This window comes from Manis pentadactyla, chromosome 17, assembly GCF_030020395.1.
Source record: "Manis pentadactyla isolate mManPen7 chromosome 17, mManPen7.hap1, whole genome shotgun sequence".
Classification (NCBI taxonomy): domain Eukaryota; kingdom Metazoa; phylum Chordata; class Mammalia; order Pholidota; family Manidae; genus Manis; species Manis pentadactyla.
In genome coordinates, this window is record NC_080035.1 from 52,485,143 (window position 1) to 52,505,427 (window position 20,285).

The window sequence follows — 20,285 nt, forward strand, 5'->3', positions numbered from 1 at the left end:
TGAGAGACATTAAAACACAGGGCCACCGGATGTCAGCAGCAGGTTTTGTGAATGCCGCTAAAAGGCAGACAGGAAATTTTCTACTATCTCAGTCCTGAGAGGGGCTACCAGAAGGCTGCAGAAGAGCCGACAAGCTGGACAAGGAGTCTCAAAGTTACTTCCTTTTCAGATTCCCACGCAATTGAGACGCTGCTATGGTTCCCACAGAGAATATTAATGATACCTGTGTTTTACACGACTAATACTTACACTTTTAAAATTTATTGGAGGACTGAAACAAAGTAGATAAGATTTCCTTTAAAACACCACCCCCCTTCAAGAAAACCTCCAAATCTAGATCAACTACTTAAGCAAAGCCATGAAGTAAGTCAAGTTAAATGTCATTTTGACCTTGCTTTGCTGTAATTCAGGAGCCTATTTAGAAATGTAACAAGCAACCCTCTTCATTCGGCTCAGCTAGCAGAGCTAAGAAGCTTCTAATTAATTTCCAGAAGATTGCTGTTATAGCTAACAGGTTTTAAACATTTGGTTGATTGGGGAAAATGAATTGAATATAATGTATTTGATTTGGAAAATTAGTTTTCATTCTATGTGCTTACCATAATAGTGTTTATTTTAAGTTTACATGATTCTATTAAGAATCCCAGAACACCACCGGGTTGTTTTCACCCTTACAGGGTCCTATCCAACTTTAAAAAATAAAAAAAAAAACCAATCTACATGTTGATTTTTGTTGGCCTTTATTTGAGGACAGGTCAAATTCAGTTTTGTGGCTTTAATAAAAATCTTCACTTGCTAATATAGCAACAGGCCCAAATACTTCACAATGACCCCAGTGATACCTCAGTCAAAAGCCTGCTCATCTAATGTAAATCCTCTGGAGAAAGACTTCTGCACACAAAGTGAGATGAACCAGTTACTGCATTGTTTATGAAGTTTCACTTGATTCCTCCTGACAACCATTTAAACAATGAATGTTGGGAAATGTCCCTCAAAGAATCAACAACAATGGCAGGGATCAGAGCTTTTATATTTAGCTAATACTATTTTTAAAAGGAGAAAATATTTCTTCCTGAAGGGATTATGGGAAGCCTTATTAAAGACACCTGCAAACAAAACAAGTGACAAAAGATCTTTATCATAATTGATAACTGAGTTATCCTTTATACAAAACCCCTTTCTTGGAGACAATAACATCAAGACTTACCTTTGCTATCAGATTCAAGAAATCAGCTAATTGGGACTAAAGGTATTCAGCAATGCTAAGTTTCACCAAGATTAAGCAAGGAAATAATAAAGAGACCCTTTTCTCTTGGGTTAAAGAGAAGTACAGTAGGACTAGAATGTTCTCTCATCAGGCTGCTGAGAATTCATATGAAATCAGGCAGCATCCAGCCCTGGGTCTCCATACATAATGCAAAAATAAACGAAGGATGTGGCTGATGAGGGCTGACTATGTGCTGAGTGCAGTGGGCCAGCAGCTCAGGAGATTCAGCCTCTGCCTGACTTGCAGCTGCGAAGAACCTTCCATAAAATCTTCTCACGGCAATTAACAATTACTGTCAAAATGTGACACCATTTTAGGGAAAGATTGCTTCTTGGGGATAAGTTACATAGCTAAACCCAGCAGGACGCAGTTGTAAGTGTGCAGAAGAGGGGAAAAAAATCAGACCTCTTTTGTTTGCAGTGGAAGTGCTCTGCCCGGAGCGGGGGCTTCCTTCACACGGGTGGCCACGGGTGCCTCTGCCCGTGGGCTGCGCTGTCTGCAGTCCGACGGTCAACGGCTGCACTTTCGTGTGACTAACAGAAATGCCTGGAATCATTTCAGACCTGTTACTGATTTTTCTGACATGGCTGATTTTCCAAATTAAGTAATTCTGGCCCCTTCCTAAACAATGGCTCCAGAAAAGACTCAGCTAAAGTTTTGACTTGAACAGCATTTTAAGTATTGGGAGGAAAAAAGGGTGGGGGGTGGTGTGGAAGTGGGCATCAGGTTATAACTGCAGACCCCAACTGGATATTTCTACTTCCTGGCCTTAAAATGAGCCCATAATTAGACTACTGGCACTTAGGGAAAGTGAAAAAGGTTCAAACTAATGAAGTATTCCAGCAACAGCAGCTATGATTTCAGAATATGGGCAGCGCTTGAAAAATGCATTTCATTTCCAAAATAAACACTTCAAAATGAAGAACAAAGTCTGCCAGCCTGAATCACTGAAAAGAAGATGGAATTAAACAACAGAAAAATATCCCACATGAGCAACAATACTGAGCAAGGAGATGAGAGAGGAGAAGCCCCAACGTTATCCTTTAGAACCTCAAGTTCACAGACAAAACAAATGCCTTATAGAAGGTATTTCTGTGGGATTGTTGGTTTAAAAAAAAAAAAAAAAGGCAGCTTTAAGACTTAGAGCAAGCAACATGTGAAAGAAAAGCTGCCTAGAAAAACAAAAAAGACATTTTCTGAGATGACTTTGATCCTGTACTCAAATTATTGGCTTAAACATATTTGCCTTTAAAAGCTTTGTATCTGCAATAACTGCTCTCCATTGTTCTTGTTAACAAAGTATTATTTTCACCTTATTATTACTAATCTTTTCTTTGTTAGTAACCACACCTGGTTTTATCCAAAAAAAAAAAAATAGTGCAGTAAATATTTGTCCTTTGTGGCAATACAATGCATAATTTAGTTAATCTAGGCTATCTTTCCGTGAGAGGTGATTGTTTCTTTATTATGAAATGTGCTCACAGCCAAATGAAACTCACGCCAGATACCTGGAAGGCAGGTGGAGAACCACTTACCAAGCATGTAGCTGCTTCGAACCAACCTTGACATGACTGTGTAGTCACTCCTACACACGAGGTATTACTCATGTTAACTTAGCCTCCGAATCATAACCACACCTTTCTTTTACAAACATGGCCTTTTAATAAGATAACATGACATGGCCAGGCTAAAAGACCCACGCTCAGTCCCCAGAAAAGGGCCTTGAAAAAAGTAAGAACTTTGGTTTTCCATTTGAGAACTTGACGTTACTGTTACGTTACCTGGATGAAATCTAGAAATGTCAGGGGCAGCAAGTCATCCATATGCCCAATGTCTTTGGAGAAACGATTTAAAATTCTTCCTGCAAGAACAGGATGTGAGAAATTACTCATTTCCCCAGATAGGCCCTTTAAGAGAAACAATTCACAAACAAATCAAAACAATATTTTAAATGCATATGTATTTGATATACTACGCATTCATATGAAATAAAGTCAATGTCAGTGTTAAAGAAAAAGGAAATAGGATGATACCGAACGCAAAACAAAACCACCACCAAATGGCAGTGGGTGGGGAGTTGAAATTTGGCCCTGATTGTTAAAAGAATGGGAAGGAAACTCTTGCAGCAGTATCAGAAAGGGCTTGTGGATTTTAGAATGTGCCCTCCTTTTAAGATTCCATCTAAGGCTTAATCTAAGTGCTAAATAGGTAAATAAACAATTACAAAATACACAAATCAATCCTAAAATGTTACACTGATTTTACGTTAGTTATCAGAATTAATTTTCCTAAGTGGTACTTCTTAAATAAATGTAATTATAACCTCTCCTTATTTTTTTTCCCCCAGCACCTCACATTTTGTAAAATTTTAGAATCCTGTTATTTCCAAGTTATGAGTTTCCTACTGGGGTAATAAGGTGTTTTCTTTGAGGTGTACCAGCTATGACAAACACAATCATTCTTAAACATCCAAGAATGGTTTTAGAAAAGAATGTAGGCAGGAAAACAGAAATATTACTTAATGATTAAAAATCACTTCTTATCATGATTTTATTTCCCTTCCCTCAATTCACGAAAACAGTGTATCCTAAAGGCTTCAGAATCAAAGGATGAGAATTAATTTCTAATAAATATCTAGTCTTTTAAAGGATTTAAGTCAAAGACTGAAGACACACACACACATACATGTACACACACCCTATTTTGGTGTAAGCAACTCCTGAGAAATGTGTTGATCTAGATGCCTGACCATCTTTCGTGATTGAGGCTTCAGGAAGCCAGCCTGCAGGTGGGATGTGGGGTCTCTATATGTGCTCTTTCTCCCGAGGCCCTTCATACCAAGTCACCACTGGACCGTGAATGGCCAGAGGCTGAGCCTCCATGGCTGGGGAAATGCCTCTCTGCAATCCTCCCTCAAGGGGCCCGGGCTCAGCTGGGAAGCACAAGGCATGCCCCGCACCGACCTGGAGCAACTGAACGCTCCCACACTCGGCCAGATCAGGCCACTACAAGCTGGGCCTCATTTTCCCATCTCAGGTTTAGGAAATACAGACTCCAGCAACCGTCATTTGGCGACACCTTTGGCAGGCTCGGCAGCAACTTCTCTGAGCCTCTAATAATACCTCCTTAAGAGGGTGATTCTGGGGATTAAATGGGCTCATGCATGTGAAAGGACCTCGTCACAATGCCAGGCACATTAACAGGTGCTCAAAACCAAAACCACCACCAAGCTGAGATAATTCCCGCTGCCCATAAGCTCTGCAGCAGGTCACCTAGGAAGGTACCACCAGAAGGATGACTTACTATAGAGCAGACTACAAAGGGTGGGGCTAGAGATGCTGCATTTCTTACCAAGCTTCCAACACCTTTCTGCTGTTTTCCAGACCAGATTTTGAGGTGCAAGAGGTTATTTTTTAAACAGTTGTGCTTTAAGAACATTAAAATCAGAGGGGTAATTTTCACATATTCTTATGGATTGGGGGTCCCACCTAGTTATTCTTTAACTTCTCAAAGAACTGATGCCAAAATACGGAAACTATGAGTCAAAAATATTAAGGAAAATTTAAATGCCTGTTATTTCTTCAATGGAAAAGTACAATTTGTTACCATAGGCAGGATTCAGAAACACTGCAAGTATAGCTCAGCTCAAAAAAATGTTGAAAGCGGTATTTAAGGTCTGTTTTTTTTTTTTTAAGATGAAAAGACTACACAGAGATGAACAGTATGTGAAAACCACCCCTTTACCTTTTACCAGCTGTAGATTTTTTAAGATCTGAGAGACTGATGACTGGCAAACAGCATAAAATTCAAGAAAAATACCAACTAAGAAGAACCATCTCCCTGCATAGCTTTGACAAGAACTGGATGGGATGCCAAAGATCATCAGAAGCCTGAACTCTTAGTCACCAATGAGCTGAGTGTAGAAAACATGAGATTAGAAGGTTCAATAAATTACTTCCTTGTTCTAAGAAATAGTTAAGAGAATAAATGGTATTGGCAGAATAATTCATCTGGCTTTGTGACAGACTACTGTAATCAGAGCTGTGATTTCAAGTTCATGGCCTTGTAGTCACAGTTTCCTCAAAGGTCTCCAAATCAAATCCTTACGATGCATTCCCTTCATGCACATGCCATACCTCTTCATCCAAATGACACTTAGCCCTGCTCGAGATCTCCAGGGATGTAGAGAGAAGGGGGACTCCACCGTGAACAGGGGGAACCCCATCTATTTGCAGACTGTCCTGTTAGACAGGGCTTTCTTACATTAGACCAAATCTTGCTTTCCTAAAACATCCAACCTCTGCTGCTTATTCTATCCTTACAACTACATGGAGTGAACCTAATTTCTCTGGACATGATAGCCTTTCAAGTGCCTGAAGACAGTTAATCATATCCTTCCCAGACTTCTCACAAGCCACTAATGCTTGGTGCCTCAATTATCCCTCGTGACGCATGGTGTCCCGTTTGGCCACTGCCTCTTGCCCAGACTCACGTGGCCAGTCTGTTAATGCCTTGTGCCCGGGATTAAAATCAATACCACAGGTATTGTCTGATCACCTTGGGGTAAGGTCAATGCCATCTGCCTTAGTCTGCACAGGATAAAGCTAGCTGGTCATGAAGCCGACAAGCACAGTAAATTCTGGTGGCTAGGTCACATTTTGGACTAAGGTATACCAAAAACCCACACTGCTCCCATTTCCATGGCACAGGTAGATTTCGGGGTACAGGGCACTATGTAAAGTGTACCCCTTTTAGCCCAGAAGTTCCATTTCTAGGGATGTAGCCGAGAGAGTCAATAAGCACATCAAAGACATTCACAGTGGTGCTATCTGGCCTGTCAGAAGTAGGCAGCAACCTGGAAAGTCTGAAACAAGTCAACGTGTGACAACTTGAATGTGTGATTTTGTCTCATGTCCAATTTAAATTTTGTCTCATGTTCTTATTTTATCTGCAGTGACTATGTATTAATTGTATATAAAAAAGTAAAGTGGGAAGGGAAGACTGGAAAGCAAGGTGAAGGGGTGGGAAGTGGGGGAGAGAGACAGCCCTTGAAGTGCCCTCCATCAGAGGTCAGTCAGGTCTTCCTAACTGCTCTGCTTCACAGTTTTCTACCTTGTGTACCACATAGAGCACCATAAAAAATGTCATTGAACTTGTCAAAATTCATATTCATGAATGATCATATTTTAAGAACTGATTCCACAATTTAAGCTGCAGTCAGTCACCTCTCGAACTCTGACCTCTCCCAAATCCAGAACTCCTCAGCTTCCTGAAAACCAAAGTAATTTAAAATGTGGACGTTCCCATGTCTGGTTTGGGCCTTATTTTTATTACATAAAGAAGTAGTTATAGTTACATATCACTATTGAGGTTTATTGAGGGATATTTTACATCTCCTAAGATTCACCCATTTCAGGTGCCCAATCAGTGAATTTTTGTAGCCATTGGTTTGATAGTCCTGCAGAGAGTCAGAGGCCCAGAAGCAAGGGAATCTCAGCCAGTTTCTGAGTCTAGTGGAATATGGTGTGGAGGGCAAGAAAAAGAAAGAACCACCGCCTAGGGAGGAGCAGAACCTAAATCCAAACAGTCTATCCAGAGAGCACACAGTCTCGCCAAAGGGCCAGGAGAACAGACCTGTACCTCCCAGGTACAATGCAGTGCGATGGGGCAGAGAAGGTTCAAGGGCGAGAAGGTTCTGTGGGGCCTGGAGATGGTCTCTGAGATGAAAAGGGATCTTTGTGTGTGTGCGAGAGCCGGTGAGGGAGCCTGGCCAGTGTGAACTTCCTCCATTATCCTACACAAACTGACTCAGCTCAGATCAGCCTAAGACCAGGAGCGGCCAGAGTCTGAGAGTGCAACATTTCCATCACATTCACTGCTCGGTCATTCACACGGTGGCTGCTCAAAGAACGTCAAGACAGAAAAAGCAGCAGGATTTAGGGAACAATTGGTGAGAAAACCACAACATTCTTGCCCTCCCCTGAAACGAGGCAGCCATAGGCCTTCAGGCAACTCACCCAACCTGCGCTCAGACACAAACCCCTTAATTTACCTGCACTGCTTCACAGGATAGGAGATCATGGACAAAAGAGATATTTATGAAGGCACCTTCTACACTGTAATATAGCACACATATGCCAGGTTATTCATGTTATCATTCGGGGATTTTAGAGCTTTTAAGGGGTATGAAAGGTCACCAGGTTAGTAATTTGCAAACATGGTCTTGTGAATAGTCTGAGGTTCTACAGATGCACCTTGAAGAATGAGACAAAGAGAAACGGAAGCCAGTGTAGTGGAGCTTCACACGCCCCATCTGCTCCTCTGCTGCCCATCGCCTCCCACCAACCCTCCCTAACAAGAGCCCCTTACACCCATCTGGCTGTACGTATGCAGGCGGCCTTTGAAGGAAGGGTTCTGTAACTAACAGAAACATTCAGATCCCTTTGGAGATCAAGCTTCTTCCGACAGAGATGGGGAGACAAGGTCCAATCTTGCTCAGGGTGACACAATATTTCATAATGGCATAGTTGCTACCGCTAAGCCATCTGGGATCTCCACACAGCAGAGAGGCGGCATGAAAAACCCCACTGCTTTCTAAGGATAGAGCCAAGGACCACTTTTTCTTTATCTGGTTCTCTTCTTAAACTTTACTCATGTTCACTGTAATGATTTCCTGTTTCTTTATGCACCCCAAATCTTCTCTCAACTCTTGATCTCTCAGGGGTTCCCTGGGCACTTAGCTGTCCAACGGAACATCCTAAGCTGAACACATCTAAACTGAACAGAAGCTCTGAGAGCGGACCCACAAATAACCATGCCCAACTTCTCAAACTTTACCTTTGACTTCTGCCCAGCATGGAAACTGGTATTTTTCACTTCGTTTTATCTCAGATAAATTACCAGCAGGCCTTGCCATTTAAAATGCTCTCATGTACATCCTCATCTCTTTACCAAATCAGATCTATCAAGTCTTTAAGAACAGTGAGGAGAGAAGAGGCAGAAGAGAGGGGCCTGCCTAGCCGGCCTGCCAGCACTCCTGACAGTGTGTCCTCGCTCGGATGGGGGCCTTCCCCTTCTCATCAGCTCTCAGGAAGGCCCTCAAGCCCTCCGTGGCTCCACCTGTCCAGACCGCAGCCTCAGCGCTTCCTCCTCTGTGCACTCTTGCAGACAAATGCAGTCCCCCTGGCACAGGTAAGTCACTTGAAAGTCTCTATCTTTATGGGACAGGCTGCGACCCCCGCTGCCCTCTTGGGAGCTGCCACAGCTCACTAATTACATCTTTCAGTTTTCCCCACTCAAGAATGACGAGGCCATGAGAGAAGCAGGGAAGTGGGGCAGACTTACCATCCGAAGCAAAGACAAGAGGCAAAGGGCTTGGGAACATGTGCGAGGCCCTTGACTACGGCCGCTCTGGCTCCCAGGAAAGTCAGCGAGAGACGCCTGCTTCCTCCCAATCAAGTGCTCCTCATCTGAGCTGACAGGGGCAGGCTCTGCCCCTGGCAACCCAGAAGCCTTGGCCAGACCAATCACCTGTCCGGTGAGAGATCTGCTTACTGAAATTCTTTGGGGAAGTGATAGATTTTGGAAAGTCAAGTTTGCAATTTACTAATAACCCTTTTGAGTAACAAAAGTTGTAATCATTTTGGCAGAACCTTTTTCATGTGGACTACAGGCTTTTGTCTTCTTAAACAAAAGAAACAGATCATAAATACATCTTTTCTTGACAGCACAGGATATCTTGAGCATCAACAGTTTAGAGTTTTTAAACAAGGCAGTGTCCTCCGGGGTTACTTAAGGTTTCTCAAGATGTACTCCTACACCTCTGACCACTACGGTTTTACATTTCTGCACTTTCAGTTGATGTATTTTGTATTTTGCTCTTGTGCATGCCTGCCCAATGTCTAGTTTTCCTTCTAGTGATGAGGCCTGACTGAGGAGATCCCACAACCGAGTAGGGCCTCTCAGCAAAGACACTAAGCAGTTTACATGTTTAAGGGCACAGTTTTTCTGACATTTTGTTTGATGAGAGACCATTTCAGCCTGCTTCCAGATCCCTCCTCGAGTCTCGGTATGTTCTCAGTATATATCCTAAATCTCTTTAGTGGTTTAACTACTTTTCAAGCATATTAGTCCTGATTTCACATCTAGATTAAACACTCTTTGTAAACGTGACCACATTGCACACATGACCCATATGACAAAATGCAAAGTACCCAGTGGGTGCTCAAACCGGATTTGCCAGTGAGATACCATACAAACAGTGGCTTTCCAGTTTTTTATATTTTTAACAATGGGAAACCTCTGTGTAGATGGACTCCTATACAAAAACTTAAATAATTAATCTATAAAGTAAATACAAAAGCAGCTTTTAGTGGAAGAGAGATGGTGAGCCCTTCAATGACGTTCTTACATGTCAATCAGTGGGACACAATTGGAAAGGTTCATTTTTGTCACTAGCAACTCTACCAGCGGTCTAGCCTTCTTCAATCTGTACACACGTCAGCAAACTTGCAAAGACGTTGAGGGCTCCTGAGTACCCAAATAATGGTTGATCCGAAATTGCCCATCACTCATAAGAACAATGCTTCCCCCACTTTAATCTATATACAAACGTATATTCTCAAGAGCTCTGGGTGGTGCCTGAGATCCTGCATGTCTAACAGCTCCTTAGTGATACTCATGCTGCTGGTCCTGGGACCAAGGAAGAATCTGGAAATTTCTGATCATGCTCCTTCTGTCTCAAGAACCTGTAAGATAACCCTGTCACATTCACATGTAATTACAGCCCTTTCAAATTCCCTTCTTTGCTTTCATGGACTCAAGACCACTTGTCTCTTTCTAATTCACACAAATTAAACTACAATATAGGCATTATTAGGACAGGGGGTTCTGTCTGTTTCATTCACTGCTGTTTCCCCCAGAGCCTGGACCAATGCCTAGCACATTGAAGGCACTCGAACATATTCTCAATGAATAAATAAAACAAGCCCTAGTTATAAATAACAAATGGTTTGTTTTCAAATTTCAGGCTCTATTCCCAATGCTTGGCATTTCATGCAGTCCTTTTTGGCGGTTGTTTTCCAATCTGGGAAAACTCATGTCACAACTTGAAGTGTCTGGTTCTTCATACTTGTCACTTCCCTTGTATTGTTGTTGAACTGATTTATTTGTCAGTGTTCCTTCGAAGGGCATTTGACATTTCCAGTTGCAGACTGAGTTGGGAAGTACAGCAGCTCACAGAAGCTGGTGCAGAAGTACTCTAGGAAGTGAGAGAACCCTGCATCCCCAAGAGGGTTAAGAGAGGAGCGGGGCCAGCAGTCCCAAGGTGCAGGCTGGGTGGCAGCTGAGAGGAGCGGGGGGAACAGACAGGAGAGGGATGCAAGGCCCAGACAATAGTATTGTAGGTATTGATGAGTTCTGGCCTGTCCGTGGCCAAGCATACCTCCAGAACTGGGAACTCCCCCCACCCAGAACTTACAGGTAAACCAGCCTAAGAGACAGCAGCTAATGTAAACGGTAGACTTCAAAAGGTACATCCTTAACCCAGATCATTTTCTTAAGGCATTAATTTTGGCACCTGAGCCTGAGAGGGTGACCTTAACTCCATGCTACAGAGAAGCCTACTGTCCCCTATAGTTAGTCCTTCAAAAGGTCCTTCTTCCTTGTCACAGCAAATATGGGATAAATGCACCTACAATTGCTGATTTTCCTCTGCCTATCCCACCTGCCTGCTTACACGCCAGGAAATGCCAGAACTGAGGTGCAGGGACAGGTCCCAGGCACGTCTCCTGCTCGCTCCTGTGGCCACAGTTTGATGGGGCAACGAGCAGGGGAAAGCCACAGATTCATCTAAGGGATACACGGGTGGAGGGGCCTCACTGGTGTTGGTGGCAGGCAGATATCTCCTGGAGGTTAAGATAGAACCAGGGCTGTGGTAAATCAACTGGGAATTTCGAGGTCTCTTCTAGCTCTGTGAAAGAATGCCTTTCTAGGATAATTATGCTGTGTTTCCAGAGTCTAGAATTTCTTGCCTTCTCATATGATTAAAATCATATTAAAAAGAGTAACTTTGAGGTTTTTCACTATGCAAAAAGACAGACCAGAAGAAATAAGTTTCAAAATGAGTGTCGCTCTTTCCTTGTCTCATGAGATATTTCTCCTTTTTCTTCCTCACTTGGAAGATACCAGGTAGGACTGCCCAAACAAGAGAGCTTGTAGAAACCCAAATGTCTTCAAGACAAAGGGCAGTATTGCAGTCTCTTTTCTGTATCCTACTTCAAGCCTTACTTCCTCCAGGTCGCACATTCTCTTACACTGTGCCCTTTTCCCTCCTCGCCAGCCAGGGAAAGCACCCTCAACCCCTTGCCAGCCAGGGCTTGCTCTTTAGATTTAAAATTTAACCTATCTTGTTGGGTGTCTCTTGGGGCATTTTGTAATCTAATGACAGCAGGTTAATAGGATACACAGAAGTGAATACAAGATATACAGTGACATGGAATGCCACACGGACACCAGGTGGTATGCAGCACACACAAGGCAGGTGGCAATGACAGCCCCAGCAGCAGTGGGTATCACCAGGCGGCATGAGTTATACGGGTAGGCAGGGTTAGCCTGGCAAGTTTTCATGGCAAGAAACACAGCCTGAGAATTTGGAAGGAGAGCAGAGACTGGGCTGGCGGAGAGAGCAGTTTATCCAGGTGGGAGGAATGACATCTGTGAGGACTAAGTGGGAAAGGCAAAATGGCTGACAAATATTTGCCGAGCTGATGGAAAGAGCATGACCTAAGGTGTGCTAAGACAGGAGAGAGCTTAGGTGAGGAGAGGTAATAGAAGAGGGCAACAGTCCTCCACTGAAATTCCCTAGTCAGAAAAAGGTACAATTTCCCTCCTCATCAGTGTCTCTTCCAAGCCGTGGTTGTCAGGGAGAGGGGCTACTGAGGCAGGGCACAAGGGGACTCAGGACTTACGCACCTGACCCAGTCTGAAGAGCTCTGGGGACGATGGCCGTGGGCCAGTCCCGCCTCAGCCTCTGTGGGCACAGACAACTCCCAAGCCCTCACTACTGTGCCTGGGCTACACAGCAGGGACGGGGCAGGGTGTTTCCTCGTGGTCGTTTTCACTCTTATCTGGTTTCTAGAATACCACCATCCACCACCACCCCGTGAACACCAAGTGCGTGCGTGAAACTGCGTTGAGCACAGCATACACATCATCCCAAAACTACGTGCGAGACACTGTCCCCGTTTTACAGATGAGGCAGCTGAGGCTTCGAGATGGTAAGAAATTAACTCAAGGACACTCTGCCGTAAAGTAGCCAAGCCAGGACTCATGCCCAGTGTTACAGAGATTCATGAAGTTCATGTCAACACTTCTGTGGCAGAGCTGCTTTACTGGACACATTTGAAGGTGCTATTAAATATCCAACTAATAAGGGCGAGCCAATAAAGTTTCAGGCAGGGCCGGTGTCAAGCTGCTATGAGCTGCTTTGGCCAAACCGGCTGCTGACAGCACAGCCCGTTTTGACTGGCTAACGCCTGCACCACTGGATCCTGAATACTTACTTTGAATAGCACTCCAGGTCAGGAGAGTTCCAGGAATTCTCTCTTGGCTAACCATAATTAAAGCAAAACATTTACAATAACTCCACCTCAAAATTAAATTACATAACTTACCGTATGCTGAATGAATAGATTAACAAGTGAACAAATGAATCAAAGAACAAATGAGGACAAATAGTCTAATGAAAGGCATAACTGACCAGGAAAGTCCACGGGCTTGAAATCCACCTCATCCCAGGTCTTCCTCTGTTGTATGACTGAGGACAAGTGAAATCGCCTACTGTGGGGAAGCATGATGGGGATTAACCTTGACGGTGTGGATACACCCCACAAACTGCCCCAAGAAACCCCTTTGCTGCAGCAGCCATAATGCTTTGCTACAGCCCATGATCATCATTTTACATTTCCTAAGTACTGGGACCAGGCAACTTCCCTTAGCCTGGATTTTAGGCTTATGACACCCAGGTGAGTCTGGCTCATGGTCCCCGTATGGTCAGAGACGAGCCAAAGATGGACAGCAACAGGTAAAAAAAAAAATGTCTAAGTGGCTCTGAAACGCCACGGGTCTGATGAAAGCAATGGAGCCTTTCGACTGGAAAATAACCACACACAGTTTGCATGATTTCAGGGATTGCTACACTATGAACCACAGGAAGTGGAATGACCACAGTTCAATGGCCCCGTTAAGAACCTCTGATTCTAGGAGAGTAGGAAACTACCAAACACCTGACTTCTCCTGCACAGGAACGCACCACTGTGCCTCCGGGAGGGATTTGGTCCCTGGCCTGGTGTGTCCTGCCTGCCCCTCAATGGTCAACACACAGTCTCTATTTCACTATCTCCACAGGAATGCGCACTGGGAGGTTACGCGATCGAGCTGCCTCACCTTAGGAGTGGCTCCCCTCAGAGACGGCCGCTGGAGTGCCTGTTTATAAAGCTTTCATCTCCGCAAAGAATTCCCACTTCCACAGGGCAGGCGTCAGACTCAGGGACTGGTAATACCCTGACCAGACGTCACCACCCGGCAGCTGAAATCAACTCTTCCTGTCCCTGTACACGTGCGAGTCATATGTAAGCCTCAAAAATAGGATGGAGCAAAACATTTTGTATGAGAATATGACTCAACTTGAAGACAACGGGCCTCCCACTACCCACCCTGTGTCAAGTAACCAAAGGTGTGCTGGAGACGGTTCAGTTAACACCCAAGCCTAGTCACTAGTTCCATCTCCAGTGCATCATTTTAGTATCTGGGACCCACCAACAGAAGTTGCATAAAACTGGCTGGGCTGTGCTATATGTAAATGCATAGACCTTTGTTTAAAAAAAGAAAAAGAAAGAAACACCACTTAAAAAGAGGGGAAACAAACATTTTCAACTATGGCTTCTTTTAAAAATTCAAACGAAAGTCTGAACCAGAAATATTGCTCTAAGTGTTAGAATTCTACTTGTCTTGTCAGTTAGAAAATGCTTAAGACACACATGCCCTCTTAGCCAAACCATCGTTTTTGCACATGAAATCATGTGCCCTGTTCAAATACCCACCGATCCTTTCCAGCCCATCATTGTGCCCTTCACACCAGTCATCTCGTTTCTCAAACCAACAGCCAGGGTCCTCCAGTCCTCATTCTTCTTGACTTTTTCTGTATCTCACACTTCTATCTAATAACCCGCTTTTTGAAATATCCATGGACACTGGCATGTGATTATTTTTACTTTTCATAGGTCGTTTTTCATCCCTGCTACCCTGCTCATTCTGTAAATTCGGCTGCCTCCCTTACATTTCGAGGTTCTCAACCCTCAGCACTCTATCCTCCACAATGGCTGGCTCACCTTTTACTCAGGTGGCCATTCTCTAAGGACAAAGGCTCCCAAACCAGAACCTGCCACCCCCGTCTCCTCTCTCCCTTTGCTCCTCACTGTCAATGCACCCAGCTGGAGGACCACCCCCAACACACACACACCCGCCCCCTCTACATCTCATATGCATGTAAATGGATAATGATTTAACTGGGAACTGCAGAAGCCAATACACCTGCTTAAAATGTTTAACATATAGTAAACAAAAAAGAATTTCAACTTAAGAGAGTTACAGACTTATCTGTAAATTTGAGTTCTCAAAAGGCTTCTATATATTAAAAGAAAAATTGACATCTAGATTCTATATGGGCTTTTGATCCTTAGGGACATTCCATGAGCTCTGAGCAGTCACAGAAGTTGGCCAGTCAGTAGCGAGGTGTAGAAAGGGCTGAGCTGACTTGCACAGCACCATAGGTGTTTTTACATCAAATAACTTAATCGGATCACAAACTGTTCTTAGATTTCTGCGGAGGTAATTAAATAACAATTCAATGCCAATTAATCACAGTCAAATAAGAGTCTGTCAGAGAAGAACTCTATACACACTGGAGGCTATTTAATGGTCAAATACTTGGCAGGATCTTAGTTAAACAATGATTCATTAAACCTCCTCTGCCACACAAAGGCTGGACTGAAATAGAAGTGAAAGAATCGAAACTCTTTTGTTCTCCCATAAAAGACGTTAAACCTCAGTGCGTGATATTCTTTCCTTCCTCACTTAGCAGACTGCTCAACTGCATGATTCAGAATGTGCTCAGCTGCTGCTAGGCACACGGGCGTGTGCAAGTCCTCCCGGGGTCTCAATACCGTAGCTAGGCAACCCTTTCCTTCCCAGCTGAAAAAGGTAAAGGGCTGGACAGCTGACCACACCTACTGAAAATGTTTATTCACTCAGAGCAGGGAAAAGAAAAACAGCCTCCCAACCTACCTGCCATCCTGAAGGAAAGGCAAGCTATGGCCACTTCTCTAGCAGCACAGGATTAACCACCATACAAACCCTGATCCCACAACTTGTCTGTCCAGCAAAAAACCTGTTCAATGCTTTTGCACCACCTACTTTATTGATTTGGTTCCTTTAAATTAAACATGCCTTTATAACACAATTCCCCATGAACACCCAGAGGTCCATTTTTAAGTTCGGCTGATAATTCCCCAAGACTTCTCATCACGTTTCTCAGAAGGACTCCTGCAAGTTCATTTCTTCCCATGGAGAAAATATCAAGAAAACGAGATAGCTCTGGAGTGGCTCATTTTCGCCTACACTAGCACTATGAGCACTTCCAGAGTTTCACTAATGCTGCTGTTTTTAAAATGCATGATTTTTGCCCTTCATTGGTGACTCAAATCTGAACTAGAGATCACAGAGTTGGCTGAAAATGGGCTTTACAGTGTGTTATATTGCAAGACGCTGTCCACAACTCTAATTGCCTCTCTTTAGAGGAGGTCCTAGCACAGCTTTGTTAAATACTGGGTCACCAGTTTTATCACACATTTAAAAATAAAATTCTAAAAGTAAATAAAATTATAATTCTCTTTAAGAACAAAATAGGTACTAGATAATATTTTTAGAAGGGGAAAAGATAATGTGTGAAAAAAAATTTTTAAGATGAGATATATATCATCTTTCCCCAAAACTGAACATCACATAATCAGTCAAAACTAAATATATGTGACACTGTTTTTATGAAAAAGTTGAGAAACTTCATGGACAAACCTATAAGCAAAATGTATTTCAATAATGCTCATAAATTAGGTAATAGGAAATAAAGACCCACTCTTACTGGATCTAGTTGACTTATAAAATATTAAATTCACATGCAGACCATAACGGTAAGTGTAGGAGATACTGCATATTTATTATTTCAAAATACATATTAACTATGAATCAAAATCTGTAGTCTTAAGACAATAGCAGAGAAATAAAGCATTAAAAAGCCGACTTTAATTATGGATATTATACTTATTTTTGCGACGCCTCAGACATAAGACCCACATTTTGTTTGTTTTATGCTGTTCTAACAGCACACAATGATAACAGCCCTGCATGGGTCTGTTCCTCAGCTACACTATGACATAGAATGATTTGGGGGTTGGGGGAGTCCCACTACATCTGTACAAAAACACACCACAGCAAAACAAATTGTCCTGCAAATATAAGCAGTTTTACAGTCTATCAAAGTGGTACCAAAAACCAGATTTACTCACAGTAAGTGCTGACAGGGAAAGAAACATTTCAGCAGTAAATACAGTGCATTGTAGCCCAATCATCAAATCAATAAAGGCATTAAATACAGACTTCATTCTTTGAGGCAATGGCAAGTATAAGGGGAAAAAAACAATCTTCGGTTACAACAGAGAATGTATCTGCAATACAGCTTCCAGTTACTGATCTGGACCCTCACTTCTGCCACAAGCCAACAAAGAAACATCTTTGGGTTTCTTATCTGTCTTCGTGTGTATTTAGCCATGAAAACTGCCATACGGCATTTCCAGCTTCCCCACAGGCATCCTACAAATAGAAATAAGAAAATATGCCCTTTTTTTCCCCTTCTTCTCCTTCTAGTCCCCAAACTGACAGAATATTATCACTTTTGTAGACTCTTGCAAATCGGCACAGTAGCATTGGGCGGAAATGTGTTGAGATTATAATACCCATTTATCTAAACTGCCAGCACGTAACAAAATTCAGGTGAGGTGCTTGCCACCTAAATTAATTTACTACTTGAATAAGACTTCTTATGCCAAGCCTGTCATGAGGAAAGAAAACCAGAAAGAAGTTAAGAAACTGTAAGTAAGTCTAAACATGGCCAGCGTTTGATCTAATTTTCAAGTGTGAAAAAGAGGAAGCACAGCACAGCAAGGCGACACAAGGAGACCAGCGCACTGGGCACAGGACCCTCCCTGCCAGGCTGCTCTCAGGGAAGGGCTGCCCAGCTGTTTCAGGGAACCTGGCATTGCCACCATTAAGAACTAGTGCCCAAAGCAACCTCCTACAATTTACTCAATGGAATAAAGGATTTGACCTCCTCACACCTACTAAGATGGCTACTATAAAAACAAACACCCAGAACAGAAAACACCAGTGTTAGCAAGGATGTGGAGAAATTGGAACCCTTGTGCACTGCTGGTGGGAATGAATGTAAAATTGGTGCAGCCACTGTGGAAAACAGTATGGAGGTTTCTACCAGAGAATGACCAGATGACTTTGTGATTCCACTTCTGGATACACACCCAAAAGAACTGAAGACAGGGTCTTGAAGAGACACTTGTACACCCATGTTCATAGCACCATTATATGTAGTTACCAAAGGTGGAAGCAAACCCGAGTTAACATCAATGGGTGAATGAAAAACAAAGATGTGGAGAGAGAGAGAGAGAGAGAGAGAGAGAGAGAGTGTGTGTGTGTGTGTACATACCCAATGGAATATTACTCAGCCTCAAGGAAGGACATTCTGTCACATGCTACCACATTATGCTAAGTGAAGTAAGCTGGTCACAAAAGGAAAAGTACTGAATGATTCTACTTACATGGAGGGCCTAGAATAGTGAAACTCCCAGAGTCACAGTCGAATGGTGGTTGCTGGCGGCTGGGGCTGGGCACGGGGAGTTTATTTAATGGAAGTAGAGTGTCAGTTTGGGAAGATGAAAAAATTGTGGAGATGGAAGGTGGTGCTAGTTGCACAACGTGAATGTACTTAATGCCCCTGAACATTCACTTAAACATGGTTAAGATGGCAAATTATATGTTTATGTACATTTTATCACAATTTTTAAAATTAAAAAAAGAGAGAAAGGATTCAAAATCACGGATACCCTTCTCTCAGAATCCACCCTGTCTGTCTACTCCTGGTGGTGACCTTACTACAATGGTTAGGTCCACTTGTATGCTTAGCACCCAATGTGCCAGGGCCAAAGAGGAGGTGCCTGTTGTGGCAGCCACCTCTGTCACACACAAGCCTCAACAGACTTGTGCACTTCTGGGGACCCGGAGGGTCCAAGTCCCACCCAGCACCCCAGCAGGGGAGAACTTTCTCTCTGTAGGATAAGGAGAGCAGAGTGAAGATGAACAGCACCAGCTGGGGTGGAAATGAGCCAAGGGGAAGGTTGCCTGGTGACGTCAGAGGTGCTGAAGAGCCGGAAATGCTGCTACCGACCGTGAAGACAAGGAAAGAGGAGAATGTTAACATTTTAGCCTGCAAAACAATGACTGACCTTTAGAAAATGCTGCAGCAATTTACCTTTCTTGAAAAAATTTTACACAATCAATATTCTGGACCCCCATTTGTCTACTCCCCAATAACTTAAAAAAAAAAAAAACTTCCAAGTTAAAGTGCAAAAGATCAATATAAATGGAATTCAGCCCTACCGGATGGCATGATTAAATCAACACGCCTATGATTTATTTAAAGCCTCCCATTTTCTACAATTTCAAGTCAAGGACAGCTCCATCAGAACCCAACAAACAGTACCTAGGTTGGTCACCAACACCCCAAAGCATGATTAAGAGCTTTTTAGAAGTTCTAAAGCAGCTCTCCCCCTTTGTAAGCTTATACATCCTAAGAACGGGAAGACAAGGGAAACACGAAGATAAAACAAAAGTAGATCTAAATAGAAGATAGTAAAATACGTATATTCTCTGTACCTCCTGGGCTTGGTTTCATGGAATGAAAAGATAAATTTATCATTGAATTAGAGGAAGAAGATGGATTATTCTTGAGTTTAAGGAGGAAAAGATTATTCTAGAAAAGAGAATCTAGGAACATGTATTTAGGGAACTGTGATCCTGAGAACCATTTAAATGATGAGAGAGAGTCTTGAAGCTTAGCCGGCAGGAAGAGAGGAAGGGACCCTCCAGGCAAACATGGGGGTGGGAGACGGGGCACAAAGGAGACTCCAAATGCCAAAGGGGACACCAGCTGGGATTACCTAGGACCCTGGAGCCTTCCTTGCAGAATATATGTCACTGGTCTGGTTATATCTAAACTTGGAGGTGGGGGACAGACACTAAATGACTGGCCTAGAATAGAGACTCCTGTCCCTAGAGGTTCATTTCATGGAAATTGTTAGCACATGGCATCTGTTGTAATCTATATATATATATATATATATATATATATATATATATATATATATATATATATATATATATTTTTTTTTTTAGATAATTATTTTTTATTGAAGGGTAGTTGACACACAGTATTACATTACATTAGTTTCAGGTGTACAACACAGTGATTCAACATTTATATACATGATAATTCTAAGTACCAGCTATCACCATACCAAGTTGTTACAATATTTTGACTATATTCCTTATGCTATACATGTAATCTATATTTTTAAAAGGCAAAAACTAAAATTATTAGCTAATGCTTTTTACCACACACAAAAAAATTATCTGAATATTTTCTCCCTTATGCAGAAACTGAAAACCTTGGGATATGCTCTAGTGGAAGCTAGCAGAAATCAGAACAAGGAGCTCAAGACCCATTTACCTTCTTCCTCAACTACTTAGCATCCACCAGCAGACACCAGCATGACTGTAAAGATGATGCCACTTTAAACTGATTCTTTTTGCTCATATGATATTTAATTTAGGCCCT

General features: G+C 42.8%; 1 protein-coding gene across 3 annotated transcripts in view; it reads right to left on the reverse strand.

Annotated features, from left to right (window-relative positions):
• ABCC4 (ATP binding cassette subfamily C member 4) overlaps positions 1–20,285 on the reverse strand; it is a 239,495-nt gene that overhangs the window by 75,141 nt on the left and 144,069 nt on the right. For all 3 annotated transcript variants that reach the window (XR_008994591.1, XM_036893689.2, XM_057494606.1), the window contains exon 20: positions 3,049–3,128. Coding sequence is in view for 2 of the 3 variants with exons in the window: in XM_036893689.2 (XP_036749584.2) it covers positions 3,049–3,128 (80 nt within the window). In the remaining variant the exon portion in view is untranslated. The remainder of the gene's footprint in view (positions 1–3,048; positions 3,129–20,285) is intronic.